This window comes from Rhinopithecus roxellana, chromosome 13 (genome assembly GCF_007565055.1).
Source record: "Rhinopithecus roxellana isolate Shanxi Qingling chromosome 13, ASM756505v1, whole genome shotgun sequence".
Classification (NCBI taxonomy): domain Eukaryota; kingdom Metazoa; phylum Chordata; class Mammalia; order Primates; family Cercopithecidae; genus Rhinopithecus; species Rhinopithecus roxellana.
This window is the reverse complement of record NC_044561.1, coordinates 96,739,887-96,764,493: the sequence shown is the minus strand read 5'-3', so window position 1 is coordinate 96,764,493 and position 24,607 is coordinate 96,739,887. Positions and strand designations below refer to the sequence as shown.

General features: G+C 41.8%; 1 protein-coding gene across 1 annotated transcript; it reads left to right on the top strand.

Moving 5' to 3' along the window:
* The first annotated feature begins 8,064 nt into the window (after positions 1 to 8,064).
* BMP2 (bone morphogenetic protein 2) lies at positions 8,065 to 20,629 on the top strand. The gene is made up of 3 exons (XM_010387775.2): positions 8,065 to 9,246; positions 10,505 to 10,857; positions 18,604 to 20,629. Exons 2-3 carry the CDS (start codon positions 10,512 to 10,514, stop codon positions 19,446 to 19,448), a joined length of 1,191 nt encoding a protein of 396 aa, XP_010386077.1. The 5' UTR covers positions 8,065 to 9,246; positions 10,505 to 10,511; the 3' UTR covers positions 19,449 to 20,629.
* The last annotated feature ends 3,978 nt before the right edge of the window (positions 20,630 to 24,607 follow it).

Genomic DNA, 24,607 nt, shown 5'->3' with positions numbered 1-24,607 from the left:
GATTTCAGAGAAGAGAAAGAGCTGAGATCTGGCAATGTCAGGGAGGGCTTTATGGAGTGACCACAGGTCCTGTGTGCCTGGGACAGTTCTTGTTGACCCCTATCATTCCAGTGTATTTGTATCTTCACATTTCACTCTCAAAGAAAAACCCATCTGTTTGTATGACAGATTATTGGGTCGCTTCCTTCACAAAGCAAAATGGAAAAAAACAACAGGATTGGGACCGCTATGGAAAATGACAGTGGCTCCAAGGGTAATAAAGGACATGAGTAGAAGTCACCAGGGTGGATATGAACATCGTGTGCTGGAGACAGAAAGAGCCTGATTTTGCTGTATTAGAAGTTCCCCTTGGGAGATAAATGAGATGAAGATAGCTGGATATGGAGGAGCAACATTGGGGGGTTTCCTGAAGATCAGCTCAGACAGAAACAAGATCTTATTTTCCTATTTTTACGTCACTAGAAATGCACTTGCCCATTCACGTTATTTTCTATTAGCTTTCCATTCAAAGTCCTACACATATACAATAATTGGTGTCCTGGATTGGAAGAGAAAAGAATTTTCCAATCTGTCATCTCCATAGAAATTCTTTGTCTTTGCAGTGCTTAGGTTTCTACTCCTGTCCTCTTTCAGAGTGAACTCTGAAGAAGCTGTGTTCCGGGTTGGAAGTGATGAGCTTCCAACAGATCACTGTTAAGTTCAGATGAAGAGGAACCCCCCAGCAAATTGTTACAGATAAGACCTTAGGTCTGCCTCATTGCCGAAGAATCACCTCTGCATAGCTAGCTCTGTCCCAGGATGGAGGGCAAGAAACCAGGAAACAGAAAGGTTGGGAGGCTCAGGTAATTTGCTGGGAAGAAAGTTATCTTGAGAATAAGTTAATAAAGAGGAAAAGTCTCAGGCATTTCCACATTTGAGCAAACATCTTCTAGGCAATAACTGGGCTTCTACCACAAGGGCTGATTTCAAAGATCCATTTGAGGATGAAAACTCCTGGCTATCATATTGAAGAAATTGAGAACATTTGCCAGATGAGCCCAAAGGGCCATATAGTGAGGGGCTGATCAAATTTATTGTTCAGGTGAAAAGTTGAGTTCTTCTAAGTCACCCCATTCCTACAAGTGTCGGTCATGTTTGCATTCAATTTTTTAAAGTCTCTCTTTTGACCCTAGCTTCCTCATTATTTGAATTTTTTTAAACAGCCAAATCACATGTCCTCCAAAGTTACACCCCACTCTAACTCAGCTTTCTTTCTTTCTACTCCCACATCAACCCCACTAGCCTCCCTCCACTTCATTATTCTTCTATATCTGCAATCTAAAAACCTCACCAAGGAGCTGCGAACTCTTCATCTATTTGTTCCACACTCCTCACCATCATTGAAGACTGCAGACCAGCTTCTTCTTCTGAAAACTGCTCTCTTATGAATTCTAAGACAAATCACCATTGTCTGCTTTTTATTTTTCTGAACACTTTTTCTGTGACATCTTCTATGCACTTCCTTGGCAATTATTTCCTCCTCAAATGGTTAAGCCTTAGCTCAGAAATCTACAACTCAATTCCCTAATCCTCCCCCTGAACTCCAGGCCAGTGCCTAATTATCACTCCAGAAGAACTCCATGAGGATATTTAGCCAGAATTTTCTAGGTACTTCTAGAAAGAATCATCCCCAAGTCTCTCATCAGGCTCTTGCTCATACTCCCCCATGTTAAGGGTCCCACTAGTTTTTGTTTTTGTTTTTTTTTCACCTGGGCTCCAAATATTAGACCCTTGATACCACTTCTGTGTATAGTTACAAAAGCTAGGAACTGGTTCTATTACCTACAGTCTCTCACTATACTTTCTATACTGCGCTATTATGCTCTACCAAATATGAGATTTGTTTTTGTAACTTGCATCTCCAACCTGCCATTCCTCTGTAAAAACATTTCACTTTGGAGTAGGAGGCAAGAGTCCTAAGATCCTGCAGTCCATCACTTTTCAAATCTTTCTAGGTTGGATATTCTTTTTCTACCTGGAGATCCACAACATGAGCAGATCTACTGTTTTCCTTCCTCCGTGCCTGAGAGGCCGACCTCTATAGGCTGCAGAGACCGAGAGTCTGAATATTTGGTGTGCAAGCTCTGAATACTCCCCTCCTCTTGAGTATGAGAAGTATCTATGAATATTATCAGATGTTAAACCTCTTATTGGGTTATGTTATAAGGTAACAGTGAAGGGATTTCTGCAGATGTAATTAAGATTCCTAATCAGTTGACTTTGAGTTAATCAAAAGACAGGTTATCCTGGGTAGGCTTAATATAATTATGTGACTCTTTTAAAACAGGGTCTAGTAGTCAGAAAGACAGTCTCCTGCTGGCTTTGATGAAAAAAGCAACCAAGAATGAGTTCTACTGCTTCAAGGAAGTGAATTCTACCAACAACCACCGGAGCATGGAAGAGAACCCTGAGGCTTATATGAAACTGCAGCCCCTGTCAAAACTGAATACAGCCTTACAAGACCCTGAGAAGAGAACTAAGTTCTTTCTGCATTCCTGACCCACAAAAACTCCAAGATAATAAAATGGGCATCAAGCCACAAAGTTTATGGTCATTTATTACACAGCAATAGGTAACTAATACACTTGCTCTTCTGGTCAAATTAGGCCAATGAGAGTTGTCCACAGATGTTCAGAGAGTAAAAGAAAAGAAAGGTTGAGATATTTATTTGCCCTGCCAGTTCCCTGGCTTCTGTCAATGGCTTGCCTTCAGCTGTGGCTTTCTCCGGGCTCCAGCAACTGCCCCTTCTGTGTTCCTGGTTTGGCTACCCAATGTGGGGCCACGATACTTCATGATCCCTTGCCACTTTCTCTCAATTCTGCCCATGGTTTTGTATAATGTTCCTTTGTTCAACTCTTTTCAACTGCCCCTTTAGAATATGTCATCATTTCCTACTGGGGCTCAGTCTAAAGAATAGTCTTAAAAATTTCTAGTATAGCCTTATCCCTATCCAACCCCACCTCCAAACTTGAATCACCTCTTTGTACTCCTCAAAACAACATCCTACATTTTTTTCACATGATGTCTTGGCTTTGAGTTGTTACCACTGTATAGAATTGAGAGACCATAAGCATCGTGGGGGAAAAGCCCAAAACTCCCAAAACATGAGTCTAGTGTAAGCTATGCCATTTGCTAGCCATATGACTTTGGAAAAATGACTTAACTATTCTAAGCACAGTTTCTTCACCTGTAAAATAAGGGTAGTGACATTTACTGAGCAAGGTTTTTGTTCCACATTTCAGAAGTGAGTTGCTCTTCATTAAACCTGAAGCACTTGTTTCTCAACTCTCTTAAAGTTCTTATCTCATATGCCATGTATTTTATGTTTATTTACCTGTAAACATGTTGCATTTCTTCCATTGAATTCTAAATAAATTATGTGCAGAGATTATGTATCTTTGTATTAACTGGAACCTAATAACATAGTGCCATGGACTTTGTAGCTGCTCAATAAATATTTGTAGACTGGGTATGTAAAAGGAAATACTATAGTAGACTCTTCACAGTCTAATTAACAGAAACTCAAAACATTTTAATATCATTGACATGGTATGCAAATGTACTGGTATACGGTAATTAAATAGTATGTAGTGGATATTTAAAACAATCCTACTTGGCCAATTTGGCCTGGCTTTGGCTTTGCATATAAATTACCCCACTCCATTCATCCTTCCTATTATGTCTAATCAAATGCAAAATAGGTAAACGTTTGAATGACTAAATACTGCTCTTTTGCTGTGACTCCCAGTTCCCATGAAAAAACTTCATGGAAGTAAAGCAATCAGAACTGGTGTTGGGTATTGCACTAACAAAGTGGTACTCATGCTAAAAAGCCAACAGGCTTCTCATGGGAGTCTTATTTTGAAGACTATAATTATTTTCCAGGAGCATGTGTTCATTCAACCCATTTTTTTGAAATCTACCAAGGGCAAAAGAAAATCACATAAGACAAACTCATCTTTCAAGAACCAGAACCGATGGCCTTAATTTGCATGTATATAGCGATACAAATTTGCAACTTTTTGTTGTCTTTACACATATCTTCTCATTTATTCTTCACAAACTCCATGAGAAGTCAACTGTTAGTCTCTACAGAGTATTCACGAGGGAGCTGAGGCTATGAGAATTTGTTACTGCCTTAGATCAGAGGTCCCCAACCCCCAGGCCATGGATGGTACTGGTCCATGGCCTGTTAGAAACCCTCAGGGTCAGGCAAGGGAGCATTACTGCCTGAGCCCCGCCTCCTGTCAGATCATCAGCAGCATTAGATTCTCATAGGAGCTCAAACCATATTGTGAACTGCACATGTGAGGGATCTAGGGTGCATGCTCCTTATGAGAATCCAATGCCTGGTGATATGACGTGGAACAGTTTCATTCTGAAACCATCCCCCTCAACCTGGTCTGTATAAAAATTTTCCTTCACAAAACTGGTCCCTGGTGCCAAAATTGTTGGGGACCTTTGCATTAGATTGACTGACCCAAGTGGTGACCTTTCTGATGAAATATCCACTGTTTGGCAATCTAATAAAAGCTGGGTGAAGAGAAGGAGAAGGAGGAGAAAGAGAAGGAGAAGAAAGGCATCCAAAGTCCCATCTCTTAAAACCAGGCCATATTGCAAACAGAAGACCAAAGAATACATATGAAGATACATAGAGTGAGTAGCAATCAGAAACTCTCTAAGTTCACACATGTTATCTATTTGACCATCATGTCAGTCTGAAGCAAGCAAACATATATTTATTTACCCCAATTAACAGAAGAGATGACCATTTTAAAGTCAGTCATCCATGACAGAAGCAGGAATTAGAATCAAGGTCACCAAACTACATCTTGGACTGTGATCAACATAGCTTCCAGACATAAGGTGTATATCTTAAACTGTGTGACAGTCTAATCAATGCACAAAATTCATTCTTCTTAATTTTTAAGAAGATGTAGTTGGTACTTGCTGAAAGCAATGATCCTGATTTGGCCAACTTGGCCTAGTTTCTGATATAAATCACTTCACTTCTCCCATTCTTTCTACAACGTCTAATCAAACACCAAAAAGGAAAACATGTGATTTGCCTTGGCTCCAAGTTCCTGTAAAAAATACTTCATCCAGGTAAAGTAAGTAGGGCTGGTTATAGGTGTCACACTTGTAACAAAGCGATATATATGCTAAAAAGCAAAGAGGGTTTCTCAGGGCAGTTGCCACAGGTTTCCATGGAATGACAATTACAAGGTGGATGGATCATGTAATGCCGGCTGTGAACTTCACAATACGTGAGGATCACTATTTTAAGGTTAATGTGAATAATGTTTGGCCTAGCAAGAACAATGCTGAATGCTAATAGCTACAGAATGCAATAAAATGGAATACCATGTGAGCTGAAGTGCTAAAGTAAAAGTTGCTGAAGTAAGACTGTAAGCACTTAATTTCATCCACACACAATCAAATGCAAATTTCCACTATCTCTTGAGAAACTGGCAAGAAATGACTGAAATGGAATAGCAACAACCTCCTTTATGTGGAATCATTATCTGGTCATCTTTGCTTTGTTACATAACTTGTCTGTATCCTCTGACGCACTTGAATTTGCAACTTCTACTAGTCCTTTCTTAAACAACTCCCCACTCCCACCTCTGCCCCTTCCACATTTGCTGGCAGATGCACCAAATCTGATAAATTCAGCAAGAATGAATTTCACCCTCTGAACTGAAAAACTTTGAATGAACCTTTGAAGAAGGTAGAATTGACAATGGTTAGCAGCAAGTGATATTTTCAAGGCAAACACTCTCTCAAAGTATTAAATAACCCAGCATTCTGAATCGCAGGTGGAAGGTAGCCATTAGTGAAGAGAGGAAAAAAAAATACTTCGTCTCTATTTAGATTGATCATTTCTGACTATTGCTCTTCCCTGGAAAATGGGTAGGTTCCCTCATCCTGTACTTCGATCCCTCATCAGTGTTTGGAGACTATTTTTATTGATGGACTTCTTTCTTTCCAGCGTTCAAACTCATTTCCACCACAAGAGGGCAGCCATCTCTTAAAAAAAAAAAAAAAAAAGGGCCAAAATTTATGTAAGTTGTGCTTGGGACAAGCATTCAGTAAGTAGTAGTTCCTCAGAAATCACACACCCTACATAAAAGAGATTCTGTAATGGGCAACACTAACATGAAACAGTGTTCAGAAGTGCGCATTTTCCCTCAGATTCTAAACTGACAAGGTTTCCACTTATCAAGTTATGAAGTTCTAAAGCTGCAAGACATCCTCAATGTCATCCCAGGAGATATATTTTTTATTTTTTCTTCGGGTGCATCCAGTAGTTACCAACTTTTCCTCTTCTTTAAAGGCTACTTAAATCTTACTGAAGTTTTGTTTTGTTTTTGAAATCTAAGTAATGACAGAAACGATTGCTAACTTCTTAATTAAACTTGATAGGAAAGGAAATAGTTTCAGAAGCCCTGTGTCTATGAGTAGAATATGTTTTATTGCCTACTTATTTGCGGTCCCGTGACTCTTAGTGACAATCAACTTCTATAGCACCTTCCCCCCCGCCCCCAGGAAATAAAGTAGCATGTTCCTGAATAATTCCCCCAACCCCGTTTTATTTTCCTGGTAGTCAGGCTTCTTCCAAAATACCTTATTTGACCTTCATACCTTTAGAAACAGCAAGTGCCTGATTCGCCTCTGTGGGTTGCTAATCCGATTTACGTGAGCGGAACCTGGTATTATTTTAGCTCCCCCACCGAAAAAATAATACACATGGATAATAGTTTTATTACCAGCTCCCGCTTCTGACTTTTTTCTCTCTGTTTTGCAGGCCCGATAGCTCTGGGAAAGCAGACCGTGGCCTTTTCCAAAAATTTTCTGCCCTTTATTTCAGGAATCATTTGGGCAAGCCCGAGGTGCTGTGCATGGGGTCTCCTGAAATCCTGGGAAGGGTAGAAAGCCTTGGCCCCAGACTCATCCTGCAGCAGCTCTGAGGAATGTTTCGGCTGAGGAGTGACTTGGCCACGTGTTACAGCCCTACTTCTTGGGGGCCTGATGGAAGAGGGTGGAGTAGAAGGTTCCAAGGTCCCAAACTGGAATTGTCCTGTACGCTTGGTTCACACAGTGCGTTATTTTACCTTCCTCTGAGCTGTTAATCGCCTGCCTCTGAGCTGGGTGAGATAAACATCACAAGGCACAAAGTGGTTGTACCATGAAAAGAAATCAAATCCCTCCCATCCATCCCTCAGGCTGCCACACACAGTCTACGTTACACACATGTCACGTAAAGCAGGATGACATCCATGTCACATACATAGACACATATTTACCGAAATGTTTACCTTCGGTTGCGTATATTCTCATATATTAATATATAGAAATATATGTACATATTTTTGTATATTGGATATATTTATATAACCATAACATGCATATGGATATGAAAATAAATGCATACACATATTTATGTAAAAGGAAATTTGTACACATGCATTTACATATGGAAATACATACATCTCTTTGTATTCATGTTTAAAAACACTCAATTTCCAGCCTCCTGTTTTCTTTTAATTTTCCTCCTATTCCGGGGAAACAGAAGCGTGATCCGACGTCTATGCTATGCCAAAATGCGCTGTAATTGAGGTGTTTGTTTTGTTTTGTTTTTTGAAATTGTATATTACCGAAAAACTTCAAACTGAAAGTTGAATAACGGGCCCAGAGGGGAAATAGAGGCCAGACCCTGACCCTGCATTTGTCCTGGATTTCGCCTCCGGAGTCCCCGCGAGGGTCCGGCGCGCCAGCTGATCTCACCTTTGAGGACAAGGAGTGGAGGCGCGAGCGCCCCCCTTGGCGGCCGCGCGCCCCCGCCCTCCGCCCCACCCCGCCGCGGCTGCCCGGGCGCGCCGTCCACACCCCTGCGCGCAGCTCCCGCCCGCTCGGGGATCCCCGGCGAGCCGCGCCGCGAAGGGGGAGGTGTTCGGCCGCGGCCGGGAGGGAGCCGGCAGGCGGCGTCCCCTTTAAAAGCCGCGAGCGCCGCGCCACGGCGCCGCCGCCGCCGTCGCCGCCGGAGTCCTCGCCCAGCCGCGCTGCGCCCGGCTCGCGCTGCGCTAGTCGCTCCGCTTCCCACACCCTACCCGGCACTGGCAGCCTCCGCCGCACATCTGCCGCCACAGCCTCCGCCGGCGACCCGAACGTTCTCCGGGCCAGCGCCGCGCGGATCACCGGGGACCGCGAGGCACCCGCGCGCCGCAGACCCCGCGCGGGCTGGAGCACCCGGCAGAGCGCGCCACAGCGCCGTGGCCTCTGCTGCCCGGGCTGCGCCAGAGCCGCGGACGGGCGCGCAGAGTGCCGGGGACTCCGGAGCCGATCCCTAGCGCCGCGATGCCGAGCACCTACTGCAGGAGATCGGGGGCCTGGGAAGCGCCGGCCGAGGTGTGATCGGACCCCAGGCTAGTCACAAAGGGCATTTGGCCCCAGGGCTAGGAGAGAGAGGAGAGAGCACAACCACCCGCCTCGGCGGCCCGGGACTTGGCTCGACTCGCCGGAGAATGCGCCCGAGGACGACGGGGCGCCAGAGCCGCGGTGCTTTCAACTGGCGAGCGCGAATGGGGGTGCACTGGAGTAAGGCAGAGTGATGCGGGGGGGCAACTCGCCTGGCACCGAAATCGCCGCCGTGCCCTTCCCCGGACCCGGCGTCGCCCAGGATGGCTGCCCCGAGCCATGGGCCGCGGCGGAGCTAGCGCGGAGCGCCCGACCCTCGCTCCCCGAGTCCTGGAGCCGGCCCCGCGCGGGACCACGCGTCCCTCGGGCGCTGGTTCCTAAGGAGGACGACAGCACCAGCTTCTCCTTTCTCCCTTCCCTTCCCTGCCCCGCACTCCTCCCCCTGCTCGCTGTTGTTGTGTGTCAGCACTTGGCTGGGGACTTCTTGAACTTGCAGGGAGAATAACTTGAGCTCCCCACTTTGCGCCGGTGCCTTTACCCCAGCGGAGCCTGCCTCGCCACCTCCGAGCCCCACCGCCCCTCCACACCTTGGCCTTGCCCGACACTGAGACGCTGTTCCCAGCGTGAAAAGAGACTGCGCGGCCAGCACCCGGGAGAAGGAGGAGGCAAAGAAAAGGAACGGACATTCGGTCCTTGCGCCAGGTCCTTTGACCAGAGTTTTTCCATGTGGACGCTCTTTCAATGGACGTGTCTCCGCGTGCTTCTTAGACGGACTGCGGTCTCCTAAAGGTAGAGGACGCGGGCCAGGGGCCGGGGTAGGTGGTGGGTGGGAGGGGGATTTGGGCAGCCACTGCGGCAGAGCCCTTCCTTACGTCCAGGCCAGAAGTAAACAGACCCCTTTCCAGTCCACGTGCAACGGAGCCCTGCGGGGTGCCCCCTTCCAGCTGCCCCGGGCGACCATCAGCCTCACCCTCTCGGCCCGCACTCTTCCACCCCTCTTTCTTACCCTCCCCCCGGAATACTTTTGGAGCTGTTAACACTTAGATGAGGTGTTTTGTTTATTTATTTATTTTTAAATTAATTTTTTTTTTTTTTTTTTTTTTTTTTTTTTTTTTTTTTTTAGTCAAAGAAATCTCCTTGAGAGGGTAGCCCTTGGGTTTCACCCGTTAGCTGAGAACCTGTCCGCCCTGCCATGGTGATCTCCCTTCTTCAAGTGTTTCCGGGAGACTTGGTTTCTTTACTCAGAGCCCTATCCCATTTAGAAAAGTACTAGGAGTAGGAGTTGGGGCTCTCCCTTCTTGTTTCCAGAAGTGCGAGGGGTCAGTACTGAAGAACCACTTGGTGCTGTGTTTTTAACAGCTGACACGTGCATTAATAGATATTCACCATTTATATAATCCCAGGAAGATACATGAGTATCTTGACTGTGCTACGGGGATGCGGGATGGAGTTGCCTCTCCAGACACCCCTGAGTGTAGGGGCGTGGGACACAAGTTGTAAGTGGCTTCAGAAGTTGTGGCCTTGAGCTTACAGGGTCTGGAAGTTATAGGGTGTGTGTGTGTGTGTGTGTGTATCAGGAAGTTCTATACAGTGCCTCTAAGGAAGTCACATGCACCATTTGTGTGTGTTTATATGCCAGAGAGCGCTCAGCGCTCTGCATTTGGGTTTATATAGGGGACGCATAGTGTCAGACCAAGCGGTGGTTCGCCCAGGTTCCCAGCATTGGCAGTCAGCGCTGTGTCACACACAAAAAGAGTGACAGTCATTGGCGCTGGTTTGGTTGGGAGGGGAGGGCAAACCCCAAATCCGATGTTACACTAGTTAAGAGTTGGATGGGAGCGATAAATCACCTGGTTCTGGAACTTGGGGCCCTTCATTATCCCAAACATTTGAGCTTCGGTCGGTCTCACCTAGACTCGCGAGTGTGCCAAGCCAGGAGGGCACCCTGGAGGAGGCACACCAGCCAAATGGGAGCCCGGGCCGCGGGGGCGCGAGGGGGGAGGACTGGGCGGGGAGCTCGGGTGACTCACGTCGGTCCTGTCCGCAGGTCGACCATGGTGGCCGGGACCCGCTGTCTTCTAGCGTTGCTGCTTCCCCAGGTCCTCCTGGGCGGCGCGGCTGGCCTCGTTCCGGAGCTGGGCCGCAGGAAGTTCGCGGCGTCGTCGTCGGGCCGCCCCTCATCCCAGCCCTCTGACGAGGTCCTGAGCGAGTTCGAGTTGCGGCTGCTCAGCATGTTCGGCCTGAAACAGAGACCCACCCCCAGCAGGGACGCCGTGGTGCCCCCCTACATGCTAGACCTGTATCGCAGGCAATCGGGTCAGCCGGGCTCACCCGCCCCAGACCACCGGTTGGAGAGGGCAGCCAGCCGAGCCAACACTGTGCGCAGCTTCCACCATGAAGGTGAGGCATGGAGCAGGGCGTGGGGGCGGGGAGTCACCCTGCAAAGCCCTCCACCATGGGCAGACTGCAGCCATTCCTATAGAGGCAGCTTAGCCAGGGCACCAGCGGACGTTTCCACTCTTGCTTCTGTACTATGGTTTCTGAATCTGATTTTAACTCACTGCTTGTGTGGTGGAGGAGCCAGGGATTCCCCTTTAGTAACTCCGCACCCTCTTCCTGGCTTGCAGCCAGAAGAGCTACTCCTCCCGGAAGAATTGGAGAGAAATCAAGTGATGGGGAAGATGAGGGCAAAAGGCATGCCCCTAGTCAGCTAAACGTGCAAGAATTCCACAGAGGGAAAAGGAGGAAAAGGGAGGCAGATTAAGATTTCTTTAAGTCTGTTTGGAAGCTTTTGCTCTATAAATCTGCTGCTTAAGCCAGGGTTTCAGGGTAGACAGAGCCAAGGGCAGAGTTTTCAGAGATAGTATTGAAAAATCAAAGCCCAGGGCCCCAAAGTCTTTCTAATTTATAGTTGATCTGGGCCTGGTGTGGAAGATTTTGAATCCCAATCTAATCCCCGTGGGAGATCAATTCTACAATCAATCTTATTGTTTCCACAATGACTTTCTTGTCCTGTGCTTAAATCCGAGATAGGCTCTGAGTAGAGACAAGGCAAGCCTTCAGATAAAAACGTTTGTAGCAGCTGCCTGTTTTTTTTCATGTGCACTGAAATGTGGATTTTTTTTTTTTCTTTTATGATACTACATGTGGTTTTTCTAAGGTGGGATATTTCTGCTTGTTTCATCAGAAGGGCATTTAGTGGACTGGAAATGTTTTACAGCAGCTGTTGAGATCTGCTGTACCTAAGTTCTTAGAGCAATTAGTCAAAAATATGTTCCACTTCAGTTCTTTTTCTACATTTTTAAATGCCTCTTTGGCTTAATACATTTAAAATAGAGCATGGGTTTCTTCAAATCCTAGAAAAGAGTACAAAATTGTATATCACAGAGCAACCACTTGAAGGATATTTGAGGGGTTGGGGGTGAAGTTCTCTTTCTTGCCTTTTCCTGCTTAGGTGGTAAATTTCAAGTGGGAAATTTACACTGATAATAGACTAATCAGAAATGACCCAGCCAGATGTTTTCTCCCAGTGTGAAGGATGACTTATACTTGTGAGAATATCTATTGGTAATGGGAATAAGTCCCAAAGGCAGGCCACATAGCAGAAGATACTTTATCATTGAGGCAGCTATAGGCAGCTATACATTATGACAGGGACACTGAATTGATCATCAGTTCATGTACAAGCACATTTCTAAGTGAGGTGCTCTCTGCTAGCAGAAATCAGATTTGAAAGGCAGTAAGATCTCACTCCACTCTTTCAGAATTCATTCAATGAAAGCAGAAGTCCCCTGTTGTCATATGTAAAATTTGTGTGTATGTGTACATTCTGCCATCTTAACCCTGAAATGATTATAGATCCAGCTAATCATTCCCAGTTAGTGCTGATTAGAATACTTTTTATTTTGTATAGAAATGTAATAAGAAGAGCTGTTTTAGAAACCTCTTCTGGAAATTTAGCATGGAAGCTCTTAACTTTATTTTTAAGGCCAAGAAGATGCTGTGTCTCTGTTACAACTTAAAAGGAAGAGCATTTAAGTTAGTTAACACCTAAAATATTCCATTGAATATTTTATCTAGAAGTGGTTTGATCAAAACTAAACAGGCTACACATTATTAAACTGTGTTATTTTAACTTAAAAAGCATGCTTAAGTTTATAAAGTCAGAATTTGTATCTTTGTGAGTGTAAATGTTACCTGAGAAACGGTACAGAAGTTACCAACTTGATTAAAATCGACTTATAATAACTTCAGTTCTTAATGCACTTAGATAATGGAGAAAAGCTATGTAATTTTGCCCCAAATTTCAACTAATCCATTTCTTGTTTCGTTATGACTAATATATCATCCTTAGTCTGGATGGATATGGCACTTTTTTCAAGACTAATCATTGTTGTATAAACCCAGGATTTGCTTTTTATAAACATCCTTGTGCCATGCATGCTACTAAAAAAATTTTTGGTAAACCATGTGATGAAGGTTGCTGGCTCAAGAACAGAATTTAGTTCCTACAGCATTAATGAGCATTTATTTAATAAAAGACCATAAAGACCCAATCATAAGAATTACCTGTTGGGTTTTCTTTGTGATGTGATTGGATGGTTTGGTGGAATTACTGGACATCATGATGGCATTCTTTCAACCAATATGAGTATAATGCAGCCGTATCACAGGGTATCTGAGACAGAATTATCAGTTGTATTTTTCCTATTGAATTTTGTCTAGTCCTTTCTCCAATGGCTTTTATTTGGGAGGATATAAGCTTTGCTAAAATGTTATTGTTTTCAAGGTCATTAAAAAGTGCTTCAGCTACATAGGCCTTTCGAAACTGCCATTGAACATAGAAAAGTCACTTCTGCAAGTGGAAAGAGTGTTGTGTGCATGCTGTAGTTGGAAACACGTTGAAACTGGTTGACTTCTCTGGCCCTCCAAAAAGTCTTTATGCTTTTTTGTCGGATGGGAATATAGAAAGACCAGGTGCTTTTTCTCCTCACTCTGAAGGACACAGTCTTCTTTTTACATGAAATAACTGGATTATTTGCCTCTGTGACTAAAGCTTTCAAATAGAGATTAACCCTCTTTCCACAAATACAATTATTATGAAAATATCTGTATAATAGAAAAGTTCAAGAAACAACTATTGCTCTTCATTAGAGATTTTGTGGAACAAATTCCCAGTGCAAACAACAGATTTGGACACATAGATCCACCAAAGTCAATACTTCCCTGGTATGGTTCCCTAGTGGTCCCAGGTATTTCATTGTCATTACAGAGGCCGCATTAAGTAGGAAAGTTACTCTATTTGGAAATGGTTGTTGAGATGGAGGCTTTGGTGTCCAATGATACTTCCTTGGCACTGACATTTTCCATTCCACCTCTTTTTTAGCGGTTCCCCTAAATTTCTCTTGATCCCTTTGCAGTGAACTATTTTGTCTTCTTAGACTTGCTCTTTGTGTATTTTCACTGAGACAATGAGAGAATACTTCATCTTTCCAAAGGAGTTGCTGTTAAGGGTGGGCAGAGGCCAAATCAGGGTTGATGACAACCATGCTCTCTGTTCCTTTAGTTGCCATTTCCTTTGCTGTATTTTTTTTTAAAAGGAATATTTTTAACCTTTTGTATTTGATATTTTTTTTTTCCTTGATCAGTTCTCTGTTATTTTATTATCTGGAAAATCTTGTCTATTATACTCAGCCTCTTTCATTTTGTGTTACGGCAGTGACTTCCAGCCTTACTGATTTGCCAGAATATCCCCAGGTTTTGTTGTTTTTGTCGTTGTTTTACTGGAGGTTTTTTAGCCCAAAGTGTGTTTTAAAATCCTCAAAGCATAATGGTAACTTACTTTTTTGATAAAACTTTACCGTACTTTATTTAGAACAAAAGGGCAGCCACAAAATAGCAGCAGCTCCGTATAAAATAGACATGTTCCAGTGGACCCCATCACTTTTCTGGTCATTTCTATCTGTTCTGTCTATCATACCTAAGTTGTATATTTCTGTTCATTTAGTTGGGACAGTACTCATCCAGTGTTATATTGTACTAAACATAAATGTGCCCCTAATGGTTTTGACTTTTGCTTCAGTTTTTGAGTCCTTGTGTATGTTAGGTAGTGCCGTCTATTTGTGCCGGCTAGTGCCGCTAGAAATTTGGGAACTGGCTGGGCATGGTGGCTAATACCTGTAATCCCAGTACTTTGGGAGGCCGAGGTGGGCAGATCACTTGAGGTCAGGAGTTTCAGACTAGCCTGGCCAACATGGCGAAACCCCATCTCTACTAAAATATAAAAAAGTAGCCAGGTATGATGGCACACGCCTGTAATCTGAGCTAATTGGGAGGCTGCGGTGGGAGGAGTGCTTGAACCTGGGAGGTGGAGGTTGCAGTGAGCTGAGATTGCGCCACTGCACTCCAACCTGGGCAACAGAGCGAGACTGTCTCACAAACAAAACAAAACAAAAATAAAGAAACCTGAGAACTGCAGTAGATTCAATTACATATATCTACTCTTAATTTGCTAGCTCTGTGACCTTAGGAAAGTTACACAACCTCTCTGAACTCCAACTGTTTCATTTACAAAATGGAGATAATGAGTGTTTTTCTCAAATTGGTTTGTTGTGAAATAATTCATATAAATCGGATAGTGGCAGAATACACTCAAAAAAAGCATTCAGCTATCATTATCATTATGACTTCTTTCGTTAATGTTATACCCTTCCCTTCTCTAGGGAAAAGGAGGCCAGAGTGGATCTAGGCTGGCTGAGAGAATTCAGCTCAGTCTTTTGAATTATTTTAAGGTAGATCAATGATTGATGTAGTATAGATTATTGAATTAGGACTTCACTTTTGGAGGAAGGGTCAAATATCATTGTTGTCTTATTTTTCTTCACTTTCTCACATTTTTGCAGCCATAGCTCCATCCATTTGGTTAAGAACTTAGGAGCTCAGAAACTCGGGTCAAAGACAGTTCGTAATCCTCAAATCCCTTAAGAACTTCAGCTTATTCAGGAAGGGATATTTACAGAAAACTAGCAATTGTATCAGTCTCCAAAAAGCATACATTACTTGAGGATCCCTATATTTTTGGCATCCTCAGGGTTGCTGTGATAATTTATAGAAGGTTTGTTTATTTAATTGACTTTATTTCAAATAGACTTTAATTTTTGTACCCTTAAGAAAAGATTCATACTCTGCCCTGGCAGATTAAAGAAAATGATGATATATTCCCTAACCTTGGCCAGTTACTTTCCTGGGTTTGAGGGTTTCTGTGAACTTCTAACTTACCTCTGTGACCTGTCTCTACAATTCAGGGGTGTTGCAATGGATGCTTTTGTATTGAGGATGGGATCTTTCAAGAAACAGATTCACTGAGGTGCAGTGGGAAGGTCAGAGAAAGATCTTTGTATCACCTATTATTATATGGTAGTGTATTTTTTTCTCCTTTCTTAAGGCCACTAAGTGATTCTCCTTTGCTAAGGCTACAAACTTCCACCGAGACCTTGAACCACAGAAAATGGCTGTTGTCTGTGTTTCTGGTCAAATAGTGGCAGTTTTATATGATTCAGTCTTGTCATTTACTTTTTTTGGAGGTTATTATTCTATTTCGTATCTTTTTTTATACCCATCTTCTTAACTTCATTTACCTTTCCCTCATACTTGCCTTGTAGCTTGTCCTTCACTGTCATCATCTGGCCATGTGTGTGTGTACGTGTGTGTGAGAGAGAGAATGTGTGAGAATGTATGTTTTTTTATGGATTGGGATTTAGGGTTTTTCTTGCAATTGTGATTTCTCTGGGCACTTTTGTTAATATAAGTAGTCAGTGAATGCTCTAGATAATTTTCCTCGCTTCCCCCTCTTTGAAAGAAAAGAGGTTCTTCTTATGTGTATTCTTATCAGATAAGCCAGTAGCTCAGGTGCTGGGCTGGCTTTGGTGTCACTGGGATCTGAGGTTGCTGACTTTTACCTTCTTGGCTGAAAAATTACCTTCAGCAGAAATATCTGAATTGCAAGGAGAAGGAGAAAGAAAGAGGCTAAACACAATCCTTGGTACTTGTTCGGAGCCACTGAGAGGAGCCCGGGTTCAAATGGTCGGAAGGTTATTTTAATGATTGCGTCTGGCCTAAAGTACCATTAGCTTCCAGTGGGGTTTAGAATGTGGATGGATCCTGAAAGGTATTCCCCCAGAGGTTTGGATTAATAGGCACAAGGGACCCCTAAAGGACTCTATTGGCCTGATAGTCCCCATATCCATGTAGAAGAGCTTTAGAAGAACCTTCTGTTCTGAGACCCTGGCTGGGCCCACTGAGAGCTGGTCCATTCAGCTCTTACTCATTTGCCACCACTAATGGTTCTTCTATTCATTTTTATATTATTTAACAAAAAGGCCCTTTAAAAAGGCACTCCTCTGTCAATCTACACTTGAATAAGGAAAACATCCTACAAAACTTTGGCACTTCAAGTGTGGTCTAGCAGTTCCCAGAATCCCCTCCTGGAGGAGCTGCTAGAAATGCTGAATCTCAGGCATCTCCCCGGACCTACTGAATCAGAGCCTGCATCTGAAGCTTTACGGTGTACAAGCTGTTTTATGTGAAGGCTGAAGTTTGAAAAGCACTGCATTAAAGCGTTACTCCATAGTTTGGTATACACCGCCCTGATTGAACTTGGTGTGTCCACTTAGCTTGCATAATGACTGTTGCTTTGATGATGAAGGCTTACACAGGTAGATCCTTTGAGTGAGCGATCTGACATGATTCTCCTTTGCTAAGGCAACTAGATTCAGTGCACAACTTATAGCTGTTTGTCTTTAGGGGAAATACAACTGTAAAATTAATAAAAAAACAGTCTTATGATAGCATGGAACTATGGCAAAATAGATTTTGTTAGCACTTGGGTAGGACATCTGAATGAAGCAGGCAAATTCTGTTGGCAGTGAAATGATAGGATGTGGTAAAGTTAGAATAAAATAAACTTAAATATCTCAAACTTTCATGGTATATACTATCAGTTTAATAATAATGTTGTACCTTTGATGATTTGCAGACTACAAGCATTTAAGATACTGTATTATATATTACTTGCTTGGAGAACAATACTTCTTAAAAATTGAAATTCAGAAATTTTAAATCAGACGAAGCTTTTGTGCATGGCCCACTTAAATGGCTATTTTGAAATAATGATAGTGGGTATAGAAGGATTATTCTGTAATAGGATGAGACTGTTCCTTTTGGCATGTAGATCATAATCATATTTTCGTAAAGTTTTATCATTTTGTTGGTTTTGTGTCCATCCTGCAGCCTATTACTAGGTAGGTACATGGTTTTTAACATAGTTTATCTTTTAAAACTACAAAGGCATTACAAACAGAAGACAGGTCATTTATTTTTCTTCCAAAAGCGTCTAAAGTGAGATTTTGATATTTGAGGTCATAAAGAGGTGAGAGAACAGACAACAGTTGGGAAAGCTATTTCTCTTGAAATTGTTTGGCCTTAATTACTACAGTGTCCTAGTACCACCCATACGTTTCCAAAGAAGTAGACCCCTGTAAATGCCTTTGTCTCTGGACTTTTGAGTAAAATAGTAGGGTGTGCTTTGCAAAATGTCATCGTTGATGTTGAGTTTCAGAGTCTTTAATTAGGAAGCTGAAATCTGTATATTGAGATTTGTAAATCATCTAAATTGCAGAGTAATGTTTTAGAATACTGCTTAAGGGATTGACATTAAAGCCTTTTTTTAAAAAGAAATGCAATAATTTCCTCAAATCCTCACTCATTAGACCTCTACTAACTATAGTGCTGACTTTTTTTTTTTTTTTACCCTAAAGTCTGGAATTCCAAAGAAATGCTTCACCATTTCCCCCATTATTATAGCCACCTGGAAGCAGTATTCATGTATTAGATCAAAAACACAACAAAGAATTATGAAAGGTTGTTTCCTGGTATGCAATGCATGATGACATGAACTTACAGAACAGAGAGAAAGGAGGCTCCGTTTTTATTTAAAGAGGAAATTTTTATTTTCTGTGACCAACTTTTACGTGGGTTAAATCAAATCCCACAAGGAGGTTTAAAAATTTTCGTAGATAATCAAATGTCATTACTTGGTTTACTGAAAGACTTTTGTTTTTTCTTCCCTGTTTTTCTCTATCAAATCAGAATCTTTGGAAGAACTACCAGAAATGAGTGGGAAAACAACTCGGAGATTCTTCTTTAATTTAAGTTCTATCCCTACGGAGGAGTTTATCACCTCAGCAGAGCTTCAGGTTTTTCGAGAGCAGATGCAAGATGCTTTAGGAGACAATAGCAGTTTCCATCACCGAATTAATATTTATGAAATCATAAAACCTGCAACAGCCAACTCGAAATTCCCCGTGACCAGACTTTTGGACACCAGGTTGGTGAATCAGAATGCAAGCAGGTGGGAAAGTTTTGACGTCACCCCCGCTGTGATGCGGTGGACTGCACAGGGACACGCCAACCATGGATTCGTGGTGGAAGTGACCCACTTGGAGGAGAAACAAGGTGTCTCCAAGAGACATGTTAGGATAAGCAGGTCTTTGCACCAAGATGAACACAGCTGGTCACAGATAAGGCCGCTGCTAGTAACTTTTGGCCATGATGGGAAAGGGCATCCTCTCCACAAAAGAGAAAAACGTCAAGCAAAACACAAACAGCGGAAACGCCTTAAGTCCAGCTGTAAGAGACACCCTTTGTACGTGGACTTCAGTGACGTGGGGTGGAATGACTGGATTGTGGCTCCCCCGGGGTATCACGCCTTTTACTGCCACGGAGAATGCCCTTTTCCTCTGGCTGATCATCTGAACTCCACTAATCATGCCATTGTTCAGACGTTGGTCAACTCTGTTAACTCTAAGATTCCTAAGGCGTGTTGTGTCCCAACGGAACTCAGTGCTATCTCGATGCTGTACCTTGACGAAAATGAAAAGGTTGTATTAAAGAACTATCAGGACATGGTTGTGGAGGGTTGTGGGTGTCGCTAATACAGCAAAATTAAATACATAAATATATATATATATATATATATTTTAGAAAAAAGAAAAAAACAAAAAAAACCCCATCCCAGTTGACACTTTAATATTTCCCAATGAAGACTTTATTTATGGAATGGAATGGAAAAAAAAAAAAAAACAGCTATTTTGAAAATATATTTATATCTACGAAAAGAAGTTGGGAAAACAAATATTTTAATCAGAGAATTATTCCTTAAAGATTTAAAATGTATTTAGTTGTACATTTTATATGGGTTCAACCCCAGCACATGAAGTATAATGGTCAGATTTATTTTGTATTTATTTACTATTATAACCACTTTTTAGGAAAAAAATAGCTAATTTGTATTTATATGTAATCAAAAGAAGTATCGGGTTTGTACATAATTTTCCAAAAATTGTAGTTGTTTTCAGTTGTGTGTATTTAAGATGAAAAGTCTACATGGAAGGTTACTCTGGCAAAGTGCTTAGCACATTTGCTTTTTTTGCAGCGCTACTGTTAAGTTCACAAGTTCAAGTCCAGAAAAAAAAAAAAGTGGATAATCCACTCTGCTGACTTTCAAGATTATTATATTATTCAATTCTCAGGAATGTTGCAGAGTGATTGTCCAGTCCATGAGAATTTACAGCCTTATTAGGTGGAATATTTGGATAAGAACCAGACATTGCTGTTCTATTATAGAAACTCTCCTCCTGCCCCTTAATTTGCGGAAAGAATAAAGCAGGATCAATAGAAAGAATTAGGAAAATGATGAACCTGCAGGAAAGTGAATAATGGGTTGTTGTTCTTCTTTCCTAAATTAGTGATCCCTTCAAAGGGGCTGAACTGGCCAAAGTATTCAATAAAACATAAGATTTCTTCATGATTGATATTGTGGTCATGTATATATTTAAAACTGGTATCTCGTGGCCCTCATCAAGAGTTGGAAATTTATTTGTATTTTACCTTTACCTCATCTGAGAGCTCTTTATTCTCCAAAGAACCCACTTTTCTAACTTTTCACCCAACACGCAGCAAAATTATGCACATCGTGTTTTCTGCTCACCCTCTGTTCGCTGACCTATCAACTTGCTTTTCTTTCCAAGGTTGTGTGTTTGAACACATTTCTCCAAATGTTAAACCTATTTCAGATAATAAATATCAAAGCTCTGGCATTTCATTCTATAAAGTCCAACCTGTAAGAGAAAATGGTGCATTTGTATAGTGCTCACAGTGATGACCTTGTGTTTGCATTTTTGTTTCTGAAGTTAATATTTTAGCGGGGGTGGGGGAAAGGTAATGAATGGCTGGAAAATTGCAGGCAAGTTATTTGATAAGTCATATTTGCACCAAAGGTGTTACCAGTGATTTAGTATTTTTCAAATGAACTTCTTTCGGGCAGAAAGATGTAAGGGAAAACTAAAGCCTACAAAACAAGCAAAACCTGGATAACCCGAGATAAAGTTTCAGAGATAATAGCCCATGCAACAGAGGCAACAGTGCCAAAAAATTAGAAAGGGAAAGTGTCTGAGATCAGCTTCTAGAAGAACATCTGCCAATTGGACTGACGCCCAAACAGAATGAAGTCAAATTAGGCTGCTTAGATTGAACACTTACCAGTGTGTCAGGGCTTCTGTACCCTGGGTTAGAATCAGATCCAAGGAAGGGTTCAGCAAATGTTTGTAAGAGCAGGGCACCCACAACTACCCACTATTTTACTGGCAGTATTTTAGGTCAGTTTCCAGGACCTTGCATCCCCTCTGATCCTGCCATGCATGACTGGTGAAACCTACTTCTAATCTCCTTGGAAATGGCTAAAAACCGGTGTGTTTATAATGGAACAGACTGTTATAATCAAATTCTTCCTAGGAATTAACTTTTGATGACTATGAGCTTAGTTACAGTTTGGAGGTTATGAGGTTATGTAAACCTTATCTTTAAATGTGCATGATAGTTATCTTTTACTAATACTGGTTAACTTTTAAAATCTTTTAGTTTCTTTTTACCTCTAGTTCTATTGTTCTTGATTAGGTGAGAACCATTAGATTATACTCAACTAAGGGGAATGGGGTCTTCTTTGTTCTCCAGCTGTTCTTCACCCTCTATTGCCATGGACATGAAGGACAGACTGCACAGTCTTAACATGTTAAAACTAATAACCCATGTTTTCTCATATTCACATTCTCGAGATGAGAGCATGAGAGTATAGCACAAGAATTTTATCCTTGGGCAGTTCCATCCACCCTTTTGAGTTCTCTGCTTCATTGGTTCTAATATTCCTGGTTAAAACTGTTTTCAATGGTATCAACTAAAATGTGTTTCCTTGCATATGCATATTTAATATATAAAACACAAAATACATAAATATACATATAAAGATGTATGTAATATATAGTACATATGTATAGATGCTGGCATGTTCAGTTTAGTTTCAGAGATTTTATAATCAGAGACTCTGACCCTCTTGGCAGCTCACATGAGAAACAATATTTTTACAAACATTCTACATTGTTACAGACATTTTAGCTCACATGCTTCATTCCGAGGAATAAAGAGTCAAAATGAACATAACACTCAATGTCTTTAATTTCAGTCACTGTTCTATAGGATCCTTTGAATCATTTCAGAGTTGGCTTTAAAAAGTCAACACATAGTCATTTCTGAATTTTAGGGGCACACAGCCTTTCAAAATTGATTAAATTGATCATCTGTTTTTGTGCTTGTTTCAACTGCGTGTGCCTCTCTGGCATGGTTTTAACCTGTATGGCACATGCAGGCTACCATGTTCATTATTTGCCTTCAAAAATTAAGAAGAGGGAGTGTGGGCAGCTTACAGATCTATCTGTGCTTCCATCTTTTCATAATTTCTACTCGAATCACAGCTTTAAATTGTACCTTAAGAGGCCAAGAATAGAGAGATGATGTGTAAACCTGGTCTATATAACAAGCTATGTAATCACTACATTACCAAAGCAATTCATATTTTTTTCCCTCAATTTTTTATTGGAGAGGGAAAATCATGTGCACAATTTAAAGGGCTTTCAAAAATAGCATATTTCTATTCTACTGGCATGTTAATAAGATTCACTGAATGTTTACATGCCATAGCCCCCTTATCCCTTCTAAAGCAAAAGGAACATAACCTTGCAGTCAAGAGCAATTAAAGCCTAGAGTAATTGTGGCATGGATTCACAATCCAAGAAACGTTAAGAATGTCCTGGTGCCATTTCTTTTCTGTTTATTTATTTTTTATTTTTTTGTTTTTGCAGGGAACGGGTAGGGCGAAATGGGGGATAAGATGCAGGTCTGCTCAGCTTAGGTAAATTGCTTTCCTCTTCCCTCCACCCTGCTGACATAAATTACAGCCTTTTGGTATTCTCCAGGGCAGAATTTTCTGACCATTTCCCTGCCTTGCAAACTTCAAAGTCAACTTCTACCTAACTTAGGGGACCAATGCTCTAAATAAAACTTAGATTTTAATGTGCATCCAAATTACCAGGAATTCTGTAAGGAGAATGAAACTTTAATGTGTGTACAGACCCCCTGGAATCATGTTCTATTATTGATTCTGTTTCAGTGAGTCTGGGTGGGGCCTGAGATCCTGGATTTCTAACAAGCTCCCAGGTGAAGCCCTTACAGGCCAAAGGACCACAGATTGAGTACCAAGGCTATAATGAATAGCTTCGTCGTCACTGCAGAAGTTGGACCAAGTTTAGGCCCCTCTCTAAGAAGCAGTACTTAAAGGAAAAAAAAAAAAAACTGTATACAGGATGGCATCTTAATACTTTTCGTATATCTGAAATGATGCCCTACATATTTTTTTTTCAAAGGCATTTTCCCCCCCACAAGATGACTGGCAATTTTGTGTTCTAGCCACCCTAAGACATGAAAACACTTGGTTGCTTATCTTGTAAAATCTGCTCCGCTTGCTTGCTTGGGCATGTATGTAGTCAGTTTAGTCAAATACGTGTCAGTACATCTATGTGGATGGGGAGCAGGTGCAAGCCCTTAAAAACGTACTTTAAAAAAGTTTAACACTTAAGTCAGTCCACTGAGCTGATCCTGTGTGATCTTAGTGCCAAGCGTCTGAGTTAAAAGTTTTCCCTTTGAAGGCAGCAAATAGATGTCATACATTTGAAGCATTTGTTTATACTAAATATGATGCTTGATTTTTTTTTTTTTTTAAGTTCTAAGACAGTTCACTGTTCAACACCATTGGGGCTACACGGTGGTATAAAGCTTCCAAAGCTGGTATTTTGAGGTTTGATTTAATGGATATTGGAATTTTCAATGCTGCAGTTGGCTTCAAATAAGGTGTTTAAAATGGGCTCAGGCTAGAAAAAACAGCAGGAATTGATTTCCCTCTGAGAAAGGGAGTCAGCAAATAAATAACTTTCTGCTTTTGCTTGGTGCTGGCACCTCTTTGTAAAGTAAAATGTCCTGTGAGGGTCATCTGTGTAGCAGCCTCATTTTATCTTAGGGAGCACTTGGAAAATTTCTCACAAGTAATTCAGATTTGAATATTTGTTGAAGACATGCTGGAATGAATGGATTCCTAATCTCAAATACACCCCTTGTTGTGTGTACATGCATACGTATATGCATATATGTGTGTATGTGTCTGTGAAAGTATATGTACGTATGTAATGATTTGTTCCGGTCTGGAGTCCAAATGCCAAGCGTAGGGCACCTTCTTTTTTATTGAGTTTCTCATTTTGCGTAGGTCTCTGAATTTCGCATTGAGTCCCTCTGAGGTGCTTAAGCAGTACTAAGCAAGACACTGACTTTAACACCACTTAGAAGCTTGCGTTTGCCCCGTGTCCTGGGCCCCACTCCAAGGCATTGCCAGGAGTACATTATTGTTGCAGTTCATTCTGATGAGGAGGTCTCTAAGCAAACCACCGATCTGCTTAAAGCCTCCCTCATAAGGAGCAGGATCTCATCTGGACTGCATTTACACTGGAACCGCTTGGCCACAACACTATGAGAGAATAATTATTGAACTATTTTACTGTACAACCATTTCCAAATTGTTGATTTTTTATTGATTTCAGGAGGCAAGCTAATTGCCCCATGGCAACTTGATGTTAACGTTTAATGAAGATCAGGAAACAGAGTTTATGAAAAGCTTTTGTATAGTAACTGCAAAGTTTCAAGAACTGTTTTATAC

What these genes read in the sequence shown, in the direction of transcription:
- BMP2 (XM_010387775.2), top strand. Translation starts at nt 10,512, where the DNA reads ATGGTGGCCGGGACCCGCTGTCTTCTAGCGTTGCTGCTTCCCCAGGTC. An exon ending in GCGCAGCTTCCACCATGAAG is followed by an intron (nt 10,858 to 18,603) that starts GTGAGGCATGGA and finishes CTATCAAATCAG; the next exon opens with AATCTTTGGAAGAACTACCA.